Source organism: Lutjanus erythropterus, chromosome 11 (genome assembly GCF_056507025.1).
Source record: "Lutjanus erythropterus isolate fLutEry1 chromosome 11, fLutEry1.hap2, whole genome shotgun sequence".
NCBI classification, from domain to species: Eukaryota; Metazoa; Chordata; class Actinopteri; order Lutjaniformes; family Lutjanidae; genus Lutjanus; species Lutjanus erythropterus.
The window spans coordinates 10,037,511-10,060,844 of NC_139327.1; the positions used below are offsets into that span (position 1 = coordinate 10,037,511).

Genomic DNA, 23,334 nt, shown 5'->3' on the forward strand with positions numbered 1-23,334 from the left:
TAGGATCAAATAAGCATGTAAATACATCAGCAACATAACATCCAAATTAAAAACAAAAAAGATTTTTATTAACAGTTTAGAAACACAACATTGTTTTCATCACCCATTCCTCGCTTTGCATTTCTTTCTTCCCTCCCTTCAAATCCATGAAGTGCTGCACACGCAAGAAGTACACAGCTGACCCAGAGTCCGGATCCTTGAAGTCCACCACCTCCCACCCCCCTCCCCGCTCTAACAGAAACATGGAGCCTACATCCGAGCGAGCACCACAGGGCATGTTGAGGTAAAGAGCAGTGACGACACCGACACACCACCTCTCTACGACGTTTAGCAGCTTATGACACTTTGAAAACGTGGGGTTTGACCACTTTCACCGAAACACATTCAAGGTTGTACTGGCGTCAGTAGAATTCATTTTAGTTCGTCCAGCTGGACCAGAGGGATGATGGGAGGCAGATGCATGGATACAATGTTAAATCATCTCTATTTGGCTGCTCAGTTTTATAACTAATTCTCTGTGTGCGCATACAGGAGCACCTGAGCAGTCAATCACCAACACTAACTCTTACATGATAGATGTGCTTGATTTTTGCACTGTCAGGAGAGGTTATCATGACTCTACACAACCAATAATTAGAACAAAAACACAACTTGAACTTCGGGGGGTGTGTTATGTCTTTTTGCCATGTTTTCTAGTAATAGTTACAAAATACGTGGGCAAATAAATTCTGGATTAGAGCAAAATGAAAAGTTTTATTCACAGAGAATCCTCCAAAATAGAGCTGCAATGATTAGTTGATTAATAGATCAGAAGAAAATTCTTTGCCAACTATTTTATAATAGATTCGTCCTTGCAGTCATTTTTAGTGCTGCAACAAGTGATTTTTTTTTTTATTATTATAAATGAATCTGATGATTGCTTGAGATTAATCAATTAGCGTATAAAATGTCAAAAATTTTTTGAAAAATGCTCATCACAATTTCCCAGCAGTCAAAGTGACATCTTCAGATTTCTCCCTTTGTCCAACCAACAGCACAAAACCCCAAAGACGCTTCATTTTCTGTCAGAAATGACAAAGAAAAGTAGCAAAACCTCAAATTTGAGAAGCTGAGAGCTGCAATTGTTTGATATTTCTGCCTGAAAAATGACTGAAATGATTAATCAGTTAACAAAATAGTTGGCGATTCATTATATTTTGATCAAGTAATCGATTAATCGACTAATTGCTGCAGAGCTAGTCATTTTTCCAAGCTAAAATGTCAAATATTTGCTGGTTGCAGCTTCTTAACTGTGAGGAATCTGCTGCTTTTCTTTGTCATTTATGACAGTAAATTAAGAGTCTTTGGGTGTTGGACTGTAGGTTGAACAAAACAGGCAGTTAATTTTTTGACAGTTTTAGACTACATGATTAATAAATAATGAAAATAATCATTGGTTGCAACTCTACTCCAAAAGACTCCGATCCACCCCTCACTCTCCGCTGTGGCCAACACCATGAAGTAGTGCACATACTCAGTGGCTAAAACATGCAGGCGTTTGGACAAAACATAACACAGCTGAGGATACGGTGCAGAGGACAAAGCAGGAAATGAAATGTTCAGGAATGACAAACCAGAGTATAACAGTGCTCGTCCTTGTCAAACATCCAGACAGTTACTTGGATATGGCCGAGCGCCGCTCACTTTTGTGTCGGCAGCGATGTGATCATTTGTAGGACGTGCGCAAATATTCTGTCTTCTGTCGGGCTTTGTTTTTTGTCGAACTGCTTCTTCTTCTTGGTGTTTAAGTGTCCGTTGCTTACAGAATCCATGAAAGACAGAACAGCAAGAGGAAAGGGGCACAAGATGAGTGGTCTCCGACTGTTATCCAATCAGCTTCCAGCAGTTCAATAAACAGGGACATTAAAGACCAAATAAAAAAAGAAAAAAAAAAGAAAGAAAAAAAAAACAGAGTGAGAAGGAACTTGAACATTTATACACTGTCAATAAATAGTGATTTGTTTTCCCCAGTTCCAGCTGTTATAATTCATCCTCTATGTGGTTTTCATGTTGGGCCCTCTCTGTTGGTCCTGGAAATGAGGACAGAGAGGGACAGAGTGAATACTGTGTCTAGGTGGAGTGACGTCAGCTCAGTTGATTAGTACAGAGAAGCGTACGCTCTGTAGCGAGCATGTTGCTGAGTAACTCCATCCTATGTTTACTAATTTCATAAGACACACACACACACACACACAGAAAGCTGTTGCCATAGTAAAGCCTGGTTAGTTGAGACTGAATCACTGTGATGTATGAGAAGGCCTTGACTGGAGGGAGAAGAAGAATGCAGAGCTGTCTTTAAAGCTGATGTTAAAATACCCATCATGTCAGGACTGATTGGGACGCTTGACCAAGCCATTTTAAAAGCCATTACAATCATTTGTAAGGCATCAAATTATTTGCATGTTCTATAGCGATGCCTGGCCAATTACATTTCACATGTAACAAGTCAGTAGAACAATGAACTTCAGCTTTACGTCAGTTTCAGCACCAGTGACGAAGGAGACAGCTGCTTTCTTCTACTATTACACAGTTCAGGCAGTGAAACCATGTTTTTCATAAAAGATGCTCCTTTGAATGAGAAGAGAAGCTAATGCAACCTTTTAATCTCATAAATCAGATCACATTATTCTGCAGGTTTTATTACTTTTGAACAAGTGCAACATCAGACATTTCAATTTTATGACATTTTGATTTATGTTATTCGTTGTGATCACATACTTTACCTGTAGTGCTGTTTATCCATCTAGATTGTTTTTGTGTGAGTTGCAGAGTTTTGGAGATATTAGCCTTCTCTTCAATATGAGACTAAATGACAACTCAACCTGGTAACTTAACATAATCCACAGACCTTTTTGTTAGCAGTTTCATGTGGGAACTACGTTCTGTCTACCAAACTACACCAGCCAACATCACCACACAGAAGGAAGTGTGCTTTACACTTCAGCAAACAAAAACACTTTTTGCTTAGCAACTTAAAGGCAGACAAAGACACTGGAGAGAAAAGGACACAAGGGCACAGATGCTGGTACTGAAATAATCATGAATATTAATATAAAATAGATAAGGTTGCCATTAATGTTTACATCCCACACTGTCACAAGCACAAGCCCCCAGTCCATGAGTGGATGCACACTTCCCTCTGTGCCGTGATACAGCTGGCAGGTCAGTCTAAATGCAGAACAATCTAGATGGATAAATAGCACGATAAACCAGAGGAAAATATGTACTTTTGATTCTGGGCTGAACTGTCCCTTTAAGTATTACCATTATATGTTCCTTTATGCTCCTTATATGAGAATTAAATTAATCAACTTTATTTTTTTGAGATGCAAATTACCAGAGCTGCTGTACAGATCAACTTTATTGATTTTATTTGTAGACCATGAAAAACACATTGACTTCCACAGGTTCTCTCAGGACTTAAGGAAAAGGTGTGAAGCTTTTAAAGGGATAGTTAACCCAAAAATGAAAATTCTGTCATTATCTTCACTCCCTCATGCTGATTGAAGGTCGGATTTAGTTTCTTTAGTTAACAGGAAAACAGTTAAGGTGAATGGTGACCAGTTTTTAAACAGAAAAACAACTGGAAAAAACCAATGTCCCCACACTGCTTGCCTGGTGTAATCCAAGTCATCTAAAGCCCCGACATGCTGTTCACTTGCATGCGTTCAGATGGTGTGCGCACATGTGAACGTGGCTCCAAGCTGAGGATGTACAGTGAAGATTTAGGCTAAAAACATGGTGTAAATTACATATTTCAAGTCAACTTGGCATGCTGGGCTTTAGGAGACTGGGATTACACCAAATGAGCAGTATGGAGATTTGTAAACTGGTCACCATTCACTTAAATTGTTTGCTGGAGTTTCACAGGAAAACAGCATTGCAAAATCTTGCAGTGTTTTGTGGACTAAATAAACTAAACCAGACCTTCAATTAGCATGAGAATGAGTAGCTAATGAGTGAATTTTCATTTCTGGGTAAACTATCCCTTTAAAGCTGACTGTAGCAGCTGGAGTTCATTACAGATCATGTGACAGTTCTAACTCTGAGTTGGCACCCTGCAGGATGAACGAGCTTGTGTTAAGGCCATCATTCACTGACTCACACCTCATCTGGATTTAACACAGTTTCTGGACAAAGTAACACACTGACTGACAATCCATTACAAGAGTCCTGCAGTTATCTAATATAGTGTAATATTAGTGTTGAGGCTGTGTGTGTCAGTCAGGAGTTCAGTCTGAGCCTGGAGTTTAGTGTTGTGTTGGATCACAATTAATGTGTTCCAATTATTTTGTCCACCCCCCCTAAAGTTCTCCGTCATCAACACCAACAGGTTTGGCAGACCGACCTGTAGTTGTTGTTTCTTCTGTGGACTGTGATTGGCTGTCTGTGTCTGTGTGTACAGTGCTCTCGTCAGTGGGTGGGGCTTCACCCGGCGGCACCTCATCTGGACTTTCTGTATCTGAGGAAAAAAAACAGACAGGAGAGGTTATTCAAGCCTTATTACAATTCTCATTCTGTTTCCTGTTCAATAACAGTCAGATGTGAGTGTCTGTTTAACCCACCAGTCTTTGTGTCTGTGCTCTCCTCTGTGGGAGGGATGACCTTCTCCTCCGTCGTGTTGTTGGCCTTGCCGCTCTTCTCAGAGTTTGTGCCGTTCTTGGCTTTGGCTTTGGCCTTTGGCTTGGCGAACTTGGCTTTGTTGAGCAGGTAGTTGACCTCTCGGTCCAGCAGAGCCAGCTTAGATTCAATGTCTTTGGACAGGAGGATAGGACGCTCCTTTGGAGAACGTTTCTCTTGCTCTGCTACTGTCTCATTCTTCCATGTCTGCAGCAAACAGAGACGTTTAAATGTCAGTCACAATGTCGGTGTCATCAGGGTTATACATGAGAGCAGGCATACGTCACTCTGGACCCAAGGACCCACAACTCCTCCAGCCAAATCATTTTGGAAATCCAAATAAGAAAATATTAAATGGAAGTCTGGTTAAATTTTTAATAAAACATATTGTGTTACTAACAGGATTAATGAAGTATCCTATAAAATTATACATTTAATTTATCTGGTTAACCTGTTTGGTTTTTTGTAAAAATGAAGTTGGAAGAATTTGTCATTTATTTTATGAATGTATTTGATTTGAGTTATTTTGGTTACATGTAGAACACTTCTTTAAAACACTGACTGATTCATGTTCAGTTAGAAAAACTCTAATTCTGAAGTATTTTCACAGCTTCACCACTGACTTGGGTTTTTTATAAAATAGACATCTGTGACTCACTGAATACTTTGTTTGTTAGTACATAACTGTATATTGTTTCTCTACTTGTCTTGTCTGTTTTGTTCTGTTTCTTTTTTGTTAACTTGTTTGAATGTGATGTGTTAATTGCCAGAAATGGTACGAAAAAAAAATCGTTCTTCATTTTCCTGACAGTAGAATGGGCACAAAGTAGTGGCATCATGCCTAAAAGCTTTTTCCAGGTTAAATGAGTTTTATGAATTTTGATTTCACTTTATCTGTCATGCAAGAGGAAGATTGTGCTTAATGTGTTTCCCATTTTCACTGCTGGAGTCACATAAAGGGATGTTTAGAGATGTTCAAATTGATAAATGTGATAAACTACAAGAATTTGGGAAAATAAAAACTTATTTGATGATTATAGCCAGACTTACACTGACATTATGCCTACTTTTGAGTCCATATTTATTTGATAGTGACCGTGATGTTAAAGCTTTTGCATGTTAAACAACAAAAATAGTTTATGATTTTCTTTACTTCTCCAAAAAGTGAAAGACAGTAAAAGAAGAGCTCTGTGGTTTCAGGTCAGGGCAGAGAGAAAGAAAGGTTACCATTTAACTGTGTGAGACTGAGAGAAAGAAGCTCCTATATGAAACTGCTCACAACAAGGTGTGTGGATTGTCTTGAGCAACCAGGTCATGATTTTTGGACAGAGACACTGGTTTTGAGTTTTCAGATGTATTTTTTGGTGATTTGAGCACCATGACATTGTCATTGTCATTTAGTCCCAGTATACTCGAAAGAAGGCAGCCATCTCTACGATCCAAAGTTCTGCAGCTCACACTAAAACTAACTAGAGGGATAAACAGCACTACAGGCCAGGGGAAAAATATGGATTTTTGATTTTGAGGTGAACTGCTCCATTCATCCCTGACTGGCCATAGGATTTAGGGTCCTAATAGCTAAACGGCAGTATGGTGTTCTTATTTCATGCTATTAAAGGGAATTTGCATTTACTGCCAGAGGGGCTGCTTTCACCTAAATATTGGTGGGAACATGACACAAGGGCAAAGTATCCAGATGTGCTGCTCTCACTTATCTCAGCTTAAGCTAGAAAGATCTAAAGAAAATCACTACTGAGTTGCATTACTGCTAGAAACTAAAAGTCAGGAAATCTTGGCCTCCACTGCTTCAGTTTTAACTTCTCTATTTTTTCTGCGAGGGCTCTTTGAAGATACTACTCCAAAAATAAGCTACAATCATCTGCAGTATTTGATGACAATGTGACAACATTAACCACCTACCATTGTTTCGTTGATCACTTTTTCCAACGTATTCAGCTCAACTTCAGTGAAGATTTGGTCGTCCTCTGGAATCAGTTTGGCACTCCTTTGAAAGAAAAAGAACAATTAGTCAATACAAAACTATTCAGCCACCACAAATCCCTTGTTTCTCTAGCCGCTTCACTCCTTCCTTTCCACACTCACTTCAGGAAGAAGCTGGAGGTGTTGAGCATGCTCTCCAGGGCGGCCAGGCGGTCAGGCCACTTGCGTCTCTCCTCCACTCTGAAGAACATGTCCTTGCACAGGGCCTTGAGCTGAGACAGCTTCTCTCTCAGCTGTTTGGTAGTGGCTGCATAGCCGTCCTCATCCATCCACTCCGACACCTTGCTCAGCTTGGATGAAATCTGCTCCTTCTCTTCCTCCGACACCACCAGCTGGTAATCATCCTGGTAAAGCTTGTCCTGGACAAGGAACGCAAATATGGTGTGTTTGTGAAGTTAAAGGAACATTATGTAACAATTGTGCATGCAAAAATTAGTACAGCAGTACAAATAATAAGTTGGCGCCACAGACTGTTTATTAAATAGGTTGTAATCCTGTTAAATATAATATCTATGGTTGAAATGAGTTCAGAAATCTTCTGTCTTACCTGAGTCTCAAATATAAAAGCTTCCAGACTGTTGAGTGTCTTTTCTCTCTCCTGTTTGGCCAAATCTCTGTCTGTCAGATCCTTCAGCCTGAAAAGATACATGTGTTTTAGATGATAAAACTGAGAACCAAACAAAATAAAGTGAAAAAGAAATAAAAGGTGCTAATTTACTTCTTCTTAGAAGAAGTGACATCCTCCTCAGTGGGGTTAAGGACATCATGGATAACGAGAGCCACTGTGATTTCTTCAGAGATCTTGCTCTTTTTCTGAGGTTTTGCCTTCTTCTCCGCGTCCTTCTCTGCCTCGGCGTTTCCAGACTTCTCTCCCTCCTTTTCATCCTTTTGACAGCAGAAACGTGCTCACTTTCAATAACACAGTCTACATAAGCTTTGAATTCACATCAAAGTGTTCCTTAGGGCGCCCCTACAGCTCAGTTGGTAGGGCATGTGCACCAGTCCTCTGCAGCGGCTGCCGGTTCGATTCCCGCCTGCCGCATATTTGCTGCATGTCATCCCCTCTCTTTCCCCCCCCTTTCCTGTCATGTCTTCAGCTGTTCTATCTAAATAAAGGCAAAAAGCCCCCAAAAGTGTTCCTCAGAGAGATGACGTCTGACAGATCTTACCTTGGCGTCAGTCTTGCTGCCTGCCTCCTCAGTCTTCTCCTGACTTTTCTCTTCACCTGTACTTTTCTCTGCATCATCCTGCTTCTCCTTGGCGGCCTCGTCCTTCGGGGCCTCTTCTTTACCTTCCTCGTCCTTGCCGTCTTTTCCAGACTCTGGAGGCACTTCCTCCTCGTCCTGGATGAAAAAAGTCTATGTTAGCTACCATCTCAGGCCATGACAGTGTTCATACAGTGAGCTCATAAAGGCCTTTTTTTGTTTCTTAGGGAACATTCTTGGCAACTGGGACAAAACCATAATTTGAGTCTTTGATTTAGAAGGGCTACAGCGTTAACATGTTCAGAGACACATCTGATAGCAATAATATTAAATTAATTTGTCAAAAAATAGAAAGTTTACCAGTGCTTAAGCAGTATTCCTGCCTTTTATTAAACCAGGAAGTGAGACAGTGGTCTTGAGGACATAGCAATCCTTTTTATGCCTGATTAAATGTTTTGGTAAAAATCTGATCGATTGATTTTAAAACAAAGATGATTATAATTGCCTATTTATACCTATGTTATCAGTAGGTCGATTTTGAGGACTTGTAACAATTTTTTAAATTGTTTTAGGTTGTGAACTCTTGTCTGAGACAAGAGTGTTTTCTAGCACAGAATAAGTTTAGAATTTTTAAAAAATTAAAGCAAACCAAAACATTTCATAAATTACATTTATATCATATATAGAAATCCTGACATAATAATATTTCATCCAAAAAATTGCAGTTCTGAGTGGTTGGTATAATCATTTTTTTTAGAGTTTTTTTGGTAGGACATGATTTGTCCTGATTCTCAAGAATGAGTGATAGAATTGCAGGTACCTGGACAGGTTCAGTCACATTTGGGGCAGGTTCTGATGATCCTCCTCCAAACAAGGTGGAAATTGTGTTACCCAGTTCTGAAAGACAGCAAATTGTTAGTTATGTAATAATGACCCCACTAAACAAGAATACCAGTTGCAGTATTACATGATTCGGTAATTCATATAACATTTAAAACATGCAGTACTTTCAAAGTGTTACTCCTGAATCTTGTCCTAAAAGCTGCTACAAAGCAACTTTCAACCTGCTGCTGATCATCTAACAGTACTGTTCCTGTATCTTGAATCACAGTGTCTCTGTGTGTGTAGAGGCATACGTGATTATTCTGTGATAACCCTGCACTTTTATCAGCACAAGTCTTGCAGCCTGCAGAGGGCTCCAGGACTTACTGAAGCAAAGATGCATACATACATAAAGAGCAGCAAAGCAGCTGTAGACAACAGATACTGTAGGAATCAACCATATTCATTTAGAGATTGATGCAAACTGCTTTCGCGTGACATTATTATTGTTATTATATTCTATTTATTTTTCATGCAGATTGAAATGCATCTACTGGTTCACTTACAGTTTAAGCATTATGCAGAACTGCTGAGCATTTGCTCAAAGTATTTAGTTTTCTCCTGCTGAACAGGTGACTTTTCACTGAGAATAGATGTCTCAGAAACACGACTAGGACCCAACTTTCACCAAAATACCAACAACTTGCTTTGTGCTGTCTCATTTGAATGAACCTCCCATCTGTTTGTTTGCACTGTGCACTAGACAACAAAATACCACACAGATGGGCAAAACACGATTTGAGGTCAGGAAAAAAAAAAACTGTCAGAGCACTGTTTGTATCACCTCCATGAAAACAGGGCCTGAAGTTTTAGATTATAGATTCTAGACACCTGAGGTTACAGGCCTGTTTGTAAAACCTACTAGTCAACGTTGATTCCTCTTCTTTCTCCTCCACTATAGTTTCAAAGACAGACTCCACCTGTGGATGAAAATTACAACAATGAAATGTAAGTTTGATTGACGGCTTATTTAAGTAAATCAATAAAACAAAGGATTATATAGTTCAAAATGTATCCCTCCTTCATCTTTCAGCTGCAGCTTTCTACTGCAGGTATGTGATGAACACACTGACACAGCTTGAGCGTTTCATTGTATTGTTTGAGTTGATTCACTTGGGGCATCATGTTATATTTTACCCAAATATTAAAAAACAAATGCATTGTAAATGTATTGTTTTATTTGAACTTTAAGCAGGTTATTATGGGATTAGGTTCCCATAAATCCTCCAATGATCGTTTTTCACTTTTATTAATCTCCTTACAGTTAAGCACATTATCTTGGAGTCAAGTGTTCTGGCTTTGATTTCAGTCTGAACCAATAAGTCTGACAAAACAGAATGTAAAATACTGTGTCCTTACAAAAAGGATCTACCAGTTACTGGTTTGATTGTGTGAAGGTTCAACAGGAAAGATGAATTAATCAAACACTGTAACTGACCCGATCCAGCAGGAGAACTCCGCTCTCATCCATGTTGAAATGGGCTTTGATGCCTTTGGACTCAGCGTCCGTGTGCTTCTGAAAGCTGCTGCCTACTCCAGACAGTTTGACTGTGGTCAGGTTCAGAGAGCCAAACACACTGCAGAACACAACCAGCAGGAAGAGGAGAGAACAGGGTTAATATTCAAATGCACTCAAATCATGACAACTCAGAAGGATCACACATTTGACCTTCTTTGAAAGCAAAAAAAGCAGCTCTCTAACCTGATGTCATCCTGACTCAGGAAGCTGAGGTCGCCGTAGTTGATGTCAAAATTGAAGTCGGAGCTGTAGCGGTTGAATGTGATGACCTTGCGCTGGGGGTATGGCGCCATCCTCTGGAAGAGGACACGTTTGTTGTGTTTGAGGGTTTTGACGCCCTCTTCCTCCGTCTCACGAGTGAATTCCACCTGATGGGATAAAAAACACAAGGCTAATGTCAACATCTAATTTTGCAACTGTTAACAAATCAGGGTGTCCTATTTTAAGTAGTCATATTTAGTCCTGCTAAAAAATTCTTTACAACAGTGTTCATATGAAGTGGAAAACATCAGCAAAACTTTTGGAAAACTCCAATGATTCCCTTGGGTGCTGTAATTTAAATGCGTCTCCAGCAGCAGGAGGCAGTGGACAACCTGCACTGACCTGAATGGGGAAGACAGCAGCGTCTCGGACCAGGAAAGGTTTGACCTTGAAGGCTTTGCTGAGGACGGCGGCCTGGTACACGGCGCCCATGGCTGCTGCCTCATCTGCATTGATGTTCTTCCCCAGCTCCTCTCTGCATGCAGAAACACATAATGTCAGGTATTCTCCATCTGGACAACCCTGCTGAACTAAAACGTGTCTCTTATGAAGAATGTAGTTCTTTATTAGAAAAGTCATTCAGATGAGCCCAAGATGTCACTTACTTGCCAACAGCTTTGAGCAGCACCTCTTGGACCTTGGGGACTCGGGTGGCACCACCAACTAAAATTACCTGCTCAATTTCCTCCTGTTGGCACAAATATAAAAAAAATCAGATTCACAGCAGTAAAGCAAACATCCAGTTGTTTATACTCACTGCTTATTTTAGTTAAGTTAGTTAAGGAAGAACTACAGGCTATTTCAGCTTAGATTTCTAGTTTCCTCCTCTGGGTAGCCGGGAGACATGCAAGATGAGTATTTTTGTCATGTAGCACTATTTTTTGGCCAACAAAGTAACAGCAATAGGCCAGGGTGGTGATTCTGGTACATGCAGGCGCTGTCTGCACAGCTCTGAGAGTAGGAACTCCGCTTTCTTGGTCAATATAACATCTACTCATTTTGTCACAGTGGGTCTAACATGTACTCAGATGATGCAGATTTACATTAATAACACTGATTGTATATTTTTCAATAAACATTTAAGTAAGCAAAGGAAAACAAATAAATCAGCAACAACAATGAATAAGAATGCAAATGAAGGTTGCAACCAGTACAAGTAGGCTAAACCCACAACCAGCGTTGAGGGTATCACACTACAAAATGACACACTAGAGTACTTTTTTGCTGTAACAAGTAACAGAATGTGTTAGTTTTGCAATTCAAGCAGTCAGTTATTTAGCTATGTTTTCAAAAAACAATCTTTTTATTATATTTATCTATAATTTCTTTTCTAGTTTTCTCTATCTAGTCTGTCATACTTTCTTGTATCCTGCTGCTGCAGCGACCTGTAGCCACATCTCCCCACAGGGATCATTAAAGTTTCATCTTCTCCTGTTATGTGGGACAACCAAGCCGCACCTGATAAAAACATGTAAAGTTGTGCGACAGGAATACTGACCAGCTTCATTTCTGCGGCAGTGAGGGCGTCCTGCACCGGGCGAGGCACTCTTTGGAAAAGATCGGCACACAGCTCCTCAAACTCAGTCCTGGTCACCTTTGCTTTGAAATCAATGTCATCCATCAAACCCTCCACCTAAAAAAAAAAAAAAAAAAATTCCAACACATTTCTCACTGAAACAGTTCTGCATCCACGATGATCTGGACAGAGTATGATCTGTACTGTAACATTTCTAAGTCCAGAGTAATGTGAATTTATCATTTAAAACCAGTCTTAACATTTTAAGAACTTGACAGAACTGTATGTTATGTAACTTAGATGCACAACTGGTAGGATGGACCGAGGGTTGCAGCTTCTCGCTCATGGACTCACCTGGGCCGTGAATTCCACATTTGCACTGAGCACCGTCTTGAGCCTCTGGGCCTCTTTGAGGAGCTTTGCCATTGCCCGGTGGTTCTCCCTCACGTCTTTCTTGGTCTTCTTCTGTTCATTGAACAGTTTAGCGAGGTGATCCCGCAGCCGCAGGTCCATCTCAAAGCCCCCCAGCCCACGGTCAAACCTGCGGCCAGAACAAGAGAAGAACACCTGAGTATGAGGGCTGAATTACCAGTTTTAAAATCTTTGGAGAATATTTACAATAAAATGAAATAATAATTCTGGTTTCAGAATGTTTGGAAGGCTGGTTTTGAATTTTTCAAAACAATCTAGATGGATAAATAGCACTAAAGCCAGGGGGAAAATACGGATTTTTGATTTGGGGCTGAACTGTCCCTTTAAGACATACTAATTAATGTGAAAAATCATTCAAACTTCAAAGATAAAAGTAATTTTTGTAATGCTCCCTGTCGTTAGTGTATTTAGGTCAGTGTGAAATGTGTGTACGCTTTCTGAGTGAGGACTGTTGTCAGTGTTTTGCTTGAACAAGCTTCTTTTGAACAGTCTTGTTTGAAGTGATTTGGAGGTTTGAGTGAGATTAACTATTTGGCCAAGGAGAGCTTTATAAAAGTGGCTTCAGTATTGGCTGATGCTTGTTAGCAGTTGAGAAAACTGTAACAGATTAGCCAGATGTATTTGGACCTGACTCAGGTTAGGCACATTTTAACCGGGTTAGATCACCATGTTGACCACAGCTAACGTACTCCAGACCAGATTCAGTTCAGAGAAACAGATCAAAACGTGTCAACAACACGCCTACTCACCAGTCAGCACATTCAAAAACAGAGACAAAAGTACTGAGTTTACATTATCGTGACAAATAATACAGAGCTCAGCGTCATTTTTCAGATATCAGGACATAATAATCATGCAAAGCAGAGCCTCTAATAAACAGAAAGAGACTTTTCCACACTAATAGACAACTCTATGCTAAGTGGAAGATCCGCTCTACCTCTGGAGACACAGCCTTCATATATACACACTACGTCACTGGATGTCCCACTGGTATCACCATTTAATTTCATGTCACATTAAATACTGATGATGTGCTGTGATTGTAATTAAGAACTCTTTCACATTATCAGCTCTGAGCTGGATATCAAAACAGAGTTATCAGATCCAGTTTATAATCAGCTTCCTGATGCCTGTTATCCAGGATCAGTGAAGCCAGAGACACACAAAGTTAACTATGCTTTATGGTACAGGCACCTGCATAACAGGGATTTCATCCTCTTATCTTGAAACCACACTTATGACACTCTCTACTCTTTTAACAAGTAATTATCTAATATGACATGAAATCAAACGGTTAAAATTACTACACATTATGTTATATCTGCCTGTCCACAAAACACATGGTAACAAGTGCTGTGTACAAAAACCATCATCTAGGAGGCAGCCTATCATCTGTTAATGTCAGCAAGCAACCTACTTCAACTGAAGATCGATATCTCAGCAGGGTGTGTGTGTGTGTGTGTGTGTGTATGTGTGTGTGTGTGTGTGTGGTCTGTTTTCTGTGTGTGTCTTCCTGTTTTCTGAGTTTCACACAGGATGAGTAGGTCAAAAGAAAGAATCTACAAACACATACTGGATTCTTATTATAAGATACATGAAGCCTGACTGCCAGGCTAATAATATGTACACAGATCAGACTAAAACTCGCTTGTTCGCTGGCTCAGTACAATAGGTAGCATGTGTAGTCTTTTTATTTACAGTGCTGTCTAATTGTTAAGAATTACCTCTGCATACCTGTTGTTGCTAACAGCAGCTAGCAACATTTGGTTGCATTTGTTGAGTCAGGATGTGGGCATGAGACGGCTGTGGAATAACTGGCTGCTAACAATTACACTGTCACAAAAAAGGCCATTATGAAATAAAACAGACTTCTGAAAAGGGTATTTTGATATAAAAATGTCCCATAAATTATGAAAAATAAGGATGAAACTAATTTGGTAACATTTTATTTGAAGGAGTATGCAGAAGGCCTTGGCTTGTTGTAGCATAGTGGTCTTGCAGACAAGTGCAGATGGTCACAATAAATTGGTGGTGCAGAGATGTCCGCACAGAGCCTGCCCTACATGACACGACACTGTCATAACGTGACATGACACCTGACATGAACAGATAGGAGTCCTCTGTTTCATGTGAACTTCTCCAGCTTGCAAAGTGCTCTTTGATTTGGCAGAGACCTATTTACATTTTTTTGTATAAAAACAGGAATCAAGGGAGGGACTTGAGCAGGTACTGATTGGTGTTTATAGTCAAAAAACTCATTCCAGCTTCTTTAACATGAATATTTGTTCGTTCCTTCACTCCTCCAGGACAGTGAACTGAATATCTTTGGATTCTGGGCAAAACGAGACATTTGAGGACGTTTATCCTACACTTTGAGAGACACATATAGCTAGACGTTAATTATTATACAGCTGAACACTGATAAGTAGGCCTGCTATGGCATGTTTATTTTTTTGGTTAATGTTTACTTGTCATAAGACATCTCAAACAATGCCAACAGTCAAATATGTATAAAGATCATTTATGTTCATGACAGGTGTCATGGCATGGTTTCTTCTCTGTTAAAGTGTTCCTATAAGTTTTGATAATAATTAAGGGTTCTAAAAAGTTATTGAATGTTTTTTTCTGTGCATTTGTACATGTCTATATTCATATACTTTTTATGTCTTATTTATGTAATATTTGAGGCACCTTATACACGACTAATGACAAACGTTTTGACACATTTAAAAAGCTTTTTGGGCCAGGCCTGATCTTGTCAGACCACTGCCATTAGACAGACTCAACACTTCGCTGGCATAAACATTTTCCATGGACTCACCCGACACCTCTGATCTGTAGCTGGGGCTGCGTGCCAGACTCCTTGGTTTTGACTGTCTGATAAGAGACGATGGTGGCTGTTGTGCTGCCTGCTCCCATATCATAAAACATGATATTCTGAAAGAGAACAAGGTCAGACTTTGAACAATTTGTTGTCCCTTATCTGTTTTCTTACTCAGTTATGCATGGTCATTATTAATCAAACTGTTAATATAGCTTAAATATAAAGCTGCTTTAAACAGTCTGAACAATAGCAAGTACAAGATTCTTACCAAGTACTCCTCTATGACATGGTAAAATTCATTTAAGAATAAATTTGTCAATATTCTTTATTTTTGGTATTGTCAACAAATCCCTTAATTACACCAAACCCAACAATGTGTTAGGCCATCTCTCATTTACTTCTGACTTCCTTTCCCTGTCTGTGACTCTCACTTCCAATCCCACTGGTTCCTACAACGGGTAACGATACTCAAAACTACAGTACAATAATACCACAATAAAAAGTCCACAACACAATTTATTGTGCTATTAAAAACCAATTAAAAATGATAACTTGAAAATTTGTCCTTCATTAAATAAATAAAATTTGTTTTTACTTTTCCCTGGAAGTGTTCCTGCTTTCCTTCTTTCATAAAATAAACATAGCAATCATGACCTAGGAAGGTACAAAAAATTGGCATAAGTTGTCTTTGGCAATAGGCCTTTTTCACAGCAGCCATTTGGACATGAAATAGTAAAAACAGGTGTTTCCAATAATCGTAATCAAGGTCCTGTTCTGTTTTGATACCAAAATTTCGTATCAATATGGTTGCTGTGCTCTGAATTATGTCTGTGCAGCTGCAAAATAGAAATAATGCAACAGTCAGTGGCAGTCCCTCTTTATAAAATAGAATAAAACTAATAAAATAAAATATTTAAACAAATAATATCACGGTAAATATCATCATCATCATCCAGTACAGTATCGAAATATTTCCTTTATTGCAATATCACAATATTTGATATATTGTTACACCCCTAGCTCCTACTGATGATGTAAATCTGAAATCTGAATTTTCTGGGACTATTTTCAGTGGCGGAATAATCTATACTTGGTGATCTAGTGAGTATTGGGTGCAGCAGGGCTGTTCAGAGGGATTCAGACAAAATAAACTACAGGGTGTGTGCAGGAGGATGTCAGCCAGACAACAGACATTTCAGGCTTTGATACACACAGTACTTATAAAGATCTTTTCATTGTTACCTTGGGTCTGCACAGGGGATTTGTTGACACTAAGATAATAATAGAACACAACAGACTGATTATTTAACTCGTGTGTTCGAGACTAATGCAGGGTGTGCACCTTAGCTGTGTTGTCGATATCTTTCCTCCTGAAGACCCCGTAGTTCAAGGCCACGGCAGTGTTGTCGTTGATGAGCTGCAGGACCTTTAGACCCGCCATCTGTGCAGCCTGCAGGACCGCCCTGCGCTCTGCCTGGTTGAAGAAGGCCGGGACGGTGATCACTGTGTCTTTGATTGGTTGTTCTGGGAGTCAGATAAATTAGGTTGAGGAGGAGGGAAAAAAAATTTATATTCCACGTATTCCAAGATGCTGTACATTGATGCATCTCCTTACACCAGCAGACTGACCTGCAAAGTCCTGAGCTAGTCCACAGGAGTAATTGAGCACCATCCCGAGCAGCTCCTCAGGTGTGTATTGCATTTCTCTGCTCGGAAACAAGCACATGACAGACACGTTACATGTCCCCATTTAGAACAGAACTGTGTTTTTTTTATATACTCTATTGTTATTGTTTTAGCAGGTGGTACTCTGGCATGACGTTTCGATGACAACACGCTCCTAAGGATAGTAACAGTACCTCATCGTCTGTCATGTTATGAGAAAAGATCTGTGATGATCAGTAAGGAATGTGTTTTCAGATGTGAAAATCATGAACATCTGCATCTGATATAATTGTATATACACTGTGTAGAGACTAAAAGATATTAAAAAAAACCCATGTCACTTTTGAGATGCTACTTTAAAGACTCTATATTACACATTAGTATGACATGTATGCATTTCTTGTATAATGGGAAATTGAAAAATAAATAAACAAAGAGACTCACTCTGAGTTTTTAAAGTACGCAGTGCCTCTGACTGGGTCCTCCTGCAGCTGGTGTTCAGGGAAACGTTTCTGGTAGACCCCCACCTGCAGATTGCTGTGCTTTTTGCCCAGAAGGCTTTGGAGGTGTCTATAAACAGTTTTGGGGTTCTTCACAGACTGAAATGGACACAATATTTATGACCTTTAATATACATATAGGGAAAAGGTCATTTCAATGTTTGAAGCCTCCATGGACTGTGCAAATGATGATATTCATTACATTAAGTTGATATTCTATCAAACTCAACTGAGAACATTTGAGAAGAATACCTACCACTCCTAGTGCACTGTCTCCAAACAGTCTTTCATTTTCCTTGAGACATACAGCTGTGGGTGTTTTCCTCCTCGACTCCCTGAAGAAAAAGACAACAGACATGGTGTCCAGCTCGGAAATGTCATTTCATGCTGTGGTTGTTTCACTCGGGCCTTGTTCAGACTGCCAGCACAAATCTGTTTTTTGGTAAATCCAGACTGTTTTTTTTGAAAGTCCAGGCTTAAAATTAAGGATGTCCTGTTGTCCCAGGCACAATAAAAATGGCACCTGGGACACAAAGATATGTGTCTGAGAAAATTCTGGGACAGTAGAGAAACGTTATTCTTAGAAATGGAACTGTTTTATTTGATCTGAATTTAGTCTCTTCTTTGTGTGTTTGAGGTTTGTATTCCCTGTCTGTTGTGTTTTTTTTGTTTCAACTGTAACTGGTGTGCTGTAGGGGTGTAACAATTCACTCATGTGTCCGATGCATCGGACTTTAATACGTTAGATACGAGTGCATTGGTTCAGACGGCCTGCATTGGTAAAAAGCTGAACATGAATCGGAAACAAATCGATGCAGCACTAGCGTATAGATACATCTTGTTAGGATGCGCATACGATTAATTTTTGGATCAGGGAGCTGCCACTGTAACTTCCCTCCGTCTTCTCCCTCCCGCTGTCTCTGCCTGCACCGCTCTCGCTGGACGCCTGCTGCCGCACTCACAAAAACAAGCGCTCCTTCCTCCCTCTCCTATGTCTCCTCTTCATTTGCTCAAAACAGACCGCGCTGAAAACAGCAACAGAAGTGACACTATACCGCGTCGCACCACAAAACTTTCATAATGCTCAAGTGTAGAAGTTTGGGTTTTATAAGAAAGATGAGAAACGCTGCTGCAGATCATTTATGCAAAACGTGTCTGACAGCAGAGAACAGAGACACGAGTCTGACCCACAGAGACGTCATGTCACTGTGAGAGCAGGAAACACTTCACTGTTCCTCCACACTAATCTAAACCACGGCACTCTTCATATGAAACAGAGCAGCACATCATCTTACTGCAAAAATACTGATATTTTAAACAGTTTTTAAAGTTTCTCATTTATCTCATTTACACATGAGACTCAAAATAAGATAGAAACATCACTGTAATGTCTCCTCCTCTCTGTCTCTACTGTTACTATATTTAGTAAAACTATCAGGATTTTTTGGCAACTAACAGCACTCTACAGATGTAGCATTAATTGAATCAAAATGTAATGACTGACACACTGCATTGTCTTGTATTGCGTCGTATCACATCGTATTGTGACAGAGCTGAATCGTATCAAACTGAATCGTTGGCCACTTAAAGATTTATAAAATATATCAAATCGTTGAACATGTATTGAGATACGTATCTACTTGTCTCAGTCAGTGAGATACACACCCCTCGTGGCTGTTTTGGCCAGGCCTCCCCCAAAAGTGAGATTTAATCTGAAGGGGCTTTATGCTATGTCGCACAGATGCTTACTGCCATGTTGTTTAAATAAACAGTGTTTACTATGTATGTTCAAAGTGAGCGTTTCATCACTGTAAACTGACCAGAAACATTTGTACTTGCACTGCAGTTTGCAATGATTTATTTAATACTGATCAAACAGTGAGAAATAAAGAAGAAACTGTAGCTCAACTGATGACTAAAATAATAATGAATACTGATTGAGGCCAAACACCTACATGCGGGGTGATTTTAATGTTTTATTCAGATTTAAATGCAGAGAACATGAGTCAATGAAGTGATGCGAGTTACTGAAACAAAGTTCTTAAATTATATTTATTATATTAATAAGGACATAATATATGGAACATTGTGACATCACAATAAAAAAAATGGTCTTAATACTGTACAGGACTGTTACAATAGCTACTATATTAATAGTTAATAATTTTATCTTATTATTTGTATCTTATTTTATAAAAAGAACTGCTTCTGACTGCTGCATTGGTTGTGTTTTGAAGTTGTACAAACATAATTCAGACATTCCTTGCCAATGATAACTCACACTTAATTTTTGCACATGTTTAGGTCATGGTGGCTACTTTCATTTTATTTTATTAATCAAGGAAAAAAGGAGCTGTTTAAATTAAAAGGAAAAGGGATTTTTATACAAATAAAAAAATGTTGAACACATTATTATTTACTAAAGGGCATATTTTCAAGTCAACATTTTTCTTTGTTTTTAATATCACAATAAATATCGTATCACAGACTACTTACTGAGGTATTATTGTGCTGTGAGTTTTTGGTATTGTTACATTCTTAATATTAGAATGAAAACAAGAAATGAGTTTAGGACATCGGTTGTTATAGTTGTTAAGACATTTGCAGGCCACTGAAGAATAAAAGGTTTGTTTTGAGCTCTTTTTCAAGTCACCAGAGCAGTTTCTAATGCCTATGTTTTACAACAACCAAAACAAACAGGTTGGTGATGTCTGGACACAGATCCAATCTGATCACTTGCAAATGACAGTCTGTCTTAATTTGCTTCTGATTTGAGAAACAAATCTTATTTGCCAGCAGTCTGAACACAGCCTTACATCTGTATGATGTGATTGTCCAATAATTTAGTGAAGAACACTGTGCACGCTCAGTTATACTCACTTGTTTAGAACAATCTCCATTGGCACACCAGGTTTCACTATTGCCATTTTCATCCACTCACTGCCCAGGTCGACTGACATGACAGCTACAGTCACTGCAAATACACACAGACATGTGTTACATAAAGCTGTTGAGACACACAGGTAAACAGCAAAGATCCTTAGGTGAAGCAGAGCTCCATTATTGACCCAGCTTATCTATTTCAAAGATTGATCAATAATAGTAGAACAGTATGTATTCAGTGTTGTAAAACTAGGCTGATGCTAAACAAGTCAGCCTGTCTTTACCAGTTAAAACTTTTTTGGTTGACAACATTGTTCACCACAATAACCAGATTGTTTTATTTACTAACAGGTATCAATAAGAACAAAGCCTTCAGTGTCTTGATTTATGTCTCATTTTGTTTAAAAGACAAAGATATTCAGTCTAATGTGATAATAAATGAAGAAAAGCTGGAAATTTCCATACGTGAGAGGCAGAAAACAGCATGAAAAATTATTTTAATGATTATTCTAATATATTTAAATTAATCCTTTTTTTACAACCTTTTGGTCGGGCAAGTGAGTTGCCAGATTTACTTGACCAACAAGGCCTTTTACTTGCCCTGAATAAGCCTTATTGTTGAGCTCTGATACTGGTGGATCAGATTACCTGTATGAGATGGCAACATCGCCAGAACAAGACAGAAAAGGGCAACCAGCGCCAGCGTCCTGCCCCCCATGATGAGCTGTGAAAATGAATAAATTAAACATTCATGTGAAAACAATAGAATCAACTGAATGCATTTTCCAACATCATTTTTTCCTTTCTGATACCTGATCAGCCAATGCAGAGTGCTGATCCAATACTGGTGTATTATCTCGGGGTAAATGAATTCTGTGGTATCAGATTGTTGTATAAACACACCAATACCAGCATTTTAGTCAGAATCTGAGGCATTTTCCGATACTGGTATCAGTATTGTTACGACCCTAGGTCCTCACATTGTCCCAGTGTGTCAAAGCCTCAGCTTTGAAATTTCTCATCAATACCAAACACCTTTTATCTCTTGCTCATCTTTGTCCATCCACCTGCACCGTGCAGATGCTTTTTGTCCAAGGGTGTTGCTTGTCCCTTTCATTCAGCATGTGGGAGCAGGTGCATCCCCTATGAGGAACAAGATGACCTCCCACTTGAAAAGCCAAACCTGCTTTTTTTGCTGCTACAATGAACCTTGATTTTTTGACAGAGATATCTGCATTATCATACATTGTCTTTTGATAAATCACTGTTTATGTCTCCTCTTCAGTGGTAATGTGGCTGTGATCTGATCACTGTGCCACTGCCAGGTACTGCCATGGCCTTCGCCCAAGGATATGTAAATCATGTAATGCTCCTGATCCCACCCACAGAGGTGTGGACAGGTTCCAAACACGTGGCATTAATATCATTGTCAAGCTTTGATGTTGGCTAAAGCTTTGATATCTACAAGAGACCACTGTGCACTCAGAGGAAAGTGTGTGTGTTTCATTCTCAACAGGCATAATACACCACCTACTGTGGCCAGACCTTCAAATGCACAGTGAGAACACCAAGATCCAACACACTGTTTGCGTTTAATGGAGAGAACAACAGGCATAGATCTGCAGAGAAAGTTCTAGCTCCTGTGAGGCAGTGACGCATGAATGCAAGATGGAAGCACAACTCAAATACTCATCATTATCAAAGAATAAGAAAAGCTCTAATCTTTTACATTCTGAACATCACCTGGTTGATCTGGCTGAAGTGAGAGGACAACTTGGTGATGTGTATTAGCTATACAGCTAAGTTAGATACAACAACTACTGTTTAGCTTTAACCGTTACCCGTTCAGTTCAAACACAGCTGGACAGTGAGGACCTTCTGTGGACCTTTGAAAATTAAAAGCAGGCACTATTCAGCTGGCAAAAAGAGCTGGAAGAGAAGTTGACAGCTGCTGTTAGCTAGCAGCCTGTCTGACAAGCATCAATATGAAGCATGATTGACACAGTGCTGTGTGCTGGGGTGAACTTACCTCTCCTCAGCCGGTTCTAACGGAATTGTAAAAGGGCTACCGACAGACTGAACCTCCCCGGGCCGGTTCTGGAGTGACTGCTCCTAGTTTAGGCTGAATTCGGAACCTCTTTGTTGTCACACTCGGTAGTTTTCAGTTCCTCTTATCACCGGCTTCTCTCAGCGGTCGGGCCCGGAACGCGGCGTCACCTCATTGGATCCACTGAAGCCGCTGCTGGGAGAGAAGCTAACGGCAAGTTAACAGCAAGCTAACATACTGTTTCCGGTAAGAGATTCAGCGTAAAACACACAGCAGCCAAACAGACAAGGATTCAGAGTTAGTTTTCTATATTTTTATATCAATTGTCATTTATTTATTTATTTTATTTTACTTCGTTGTCGTTTTTATTTATTTTTTTTTTTTCAGCTCAGTTTAGATTCAGTTTGTTTTTCTTTTTTTTGGGTGGGGGGTGTCCTCATTTCAGTTTAGTTTTTTAAAATTAGTATTATTATTACTATTGCTACAATATAAATTATTATTTTGAAATATCTATATAGATATAGATATAGATATAGATATAGATTTATTTTTATTACCATAATTATTATTTGTTGTGAATGACTCACATTCATGTTGACATCTCAGTCTTGACAATTTAATCAAATTGACAAGACTAAAAGAAATGTGGATAGTTCTCTTAGTTTGGAGAGCACTTAAAAATCAAAAATAGCTGTGAATATTCTCAAAGTAAAATTTTATTACCTAACTGAGGCCCAATTTTAGTGAAATTGTTGTTAAAGGGCTAGAATGTTTCAATTTCTTTTTCTAGCAATATCTGTGCACTTATTTTGAAGGGCTGACCCCCATACGTCCGGTACTTAACTCCGACTGTCTTGGCGCATGCCGCAACAAGCAGCAGTGACCCTGCGATCCAGAGCCCTCCCACCTCGCTCCACGCACTGCCCCGTGATTGGTCCAC

The 23,334-nt window shown here is 39.4% G+C and overlaps 1 protein-coding gene across 1 annotated transcript; it reads right to left on the reverse strand.

Annotated features, from left to right (window-relative positions):
• Window positions 1-46: 46 nt before the first annotated feature.
• Window positions 47-22,584, reverse strand: hyou1 (hypoxia up-regulated 1). Its single transcript, XM_084730714.1, has 24 exons — window positions 22,377-22,584; window positions 20,996-21,071; window positions 20,345-20,438; window positions 17,721-17,799; window positions 17,409-17,563; window positions 16,929-17,005; window positions 16,642-16,823; window positions 15,297-15,412; window positions 12,398-12,584; window positions 12,026-12,160; window positions 11,133-11,215; window positions 10,870-11,002; window positions 10,450-10,634; window positions 10,186-10,324; window positions 9,610-9,667; window positions 8,686-8,762; window positions 7,830-8,003; window positions 7,379-7,545; window positions 7,208-7,295; window positions 6,763-7,019; window positions 6,580-6,664; window positions 4,605-4,866; window positions 4,388-4,501; window positions 47-2,069 (listed from the first exon to the last, which is right to left on the reverse strand). Exons 2-24 carry the CDS (start codon window positions 21,063-21,065, stop codon window positions 2,020-2,022), a joined length of 2,967 nt encoding a protein of 988 aa, XP_084586840.1. The 5' UTR covers window positions 21,066-21,071; window positions 22,377-22,584; the 3' UTR covers window positions 47-2,019.
• Window positions 22,585-23,334: the final 750 nt, after the last annotated feature.

Bases quoted from the DNA above. Each gene is read 5' to 3' on its own strand.
- hyou1 (XM_084730714.1), bottom strand. From the start codon at position 21,065: ATGGGGGGCAGGACGCTGGCGCTGGTTGCCCTTTTCTGTCTTGTTCTG. The intron at 8,763-9,609 runs GTAGGTTTTACA...GCTGTCTTTCAG, and splicing joins AGAGGAATCAACGTTGACTA to AACTGGGTAACACAATTTCC. The intron at 6,665-6,762 runs GTGAGTGTGGAA...TTTCTTTCAAAG, and splicing joins ACCTCCAGCTTCTTCCTGAA to GAGTGCCAAACTGATTCCAG.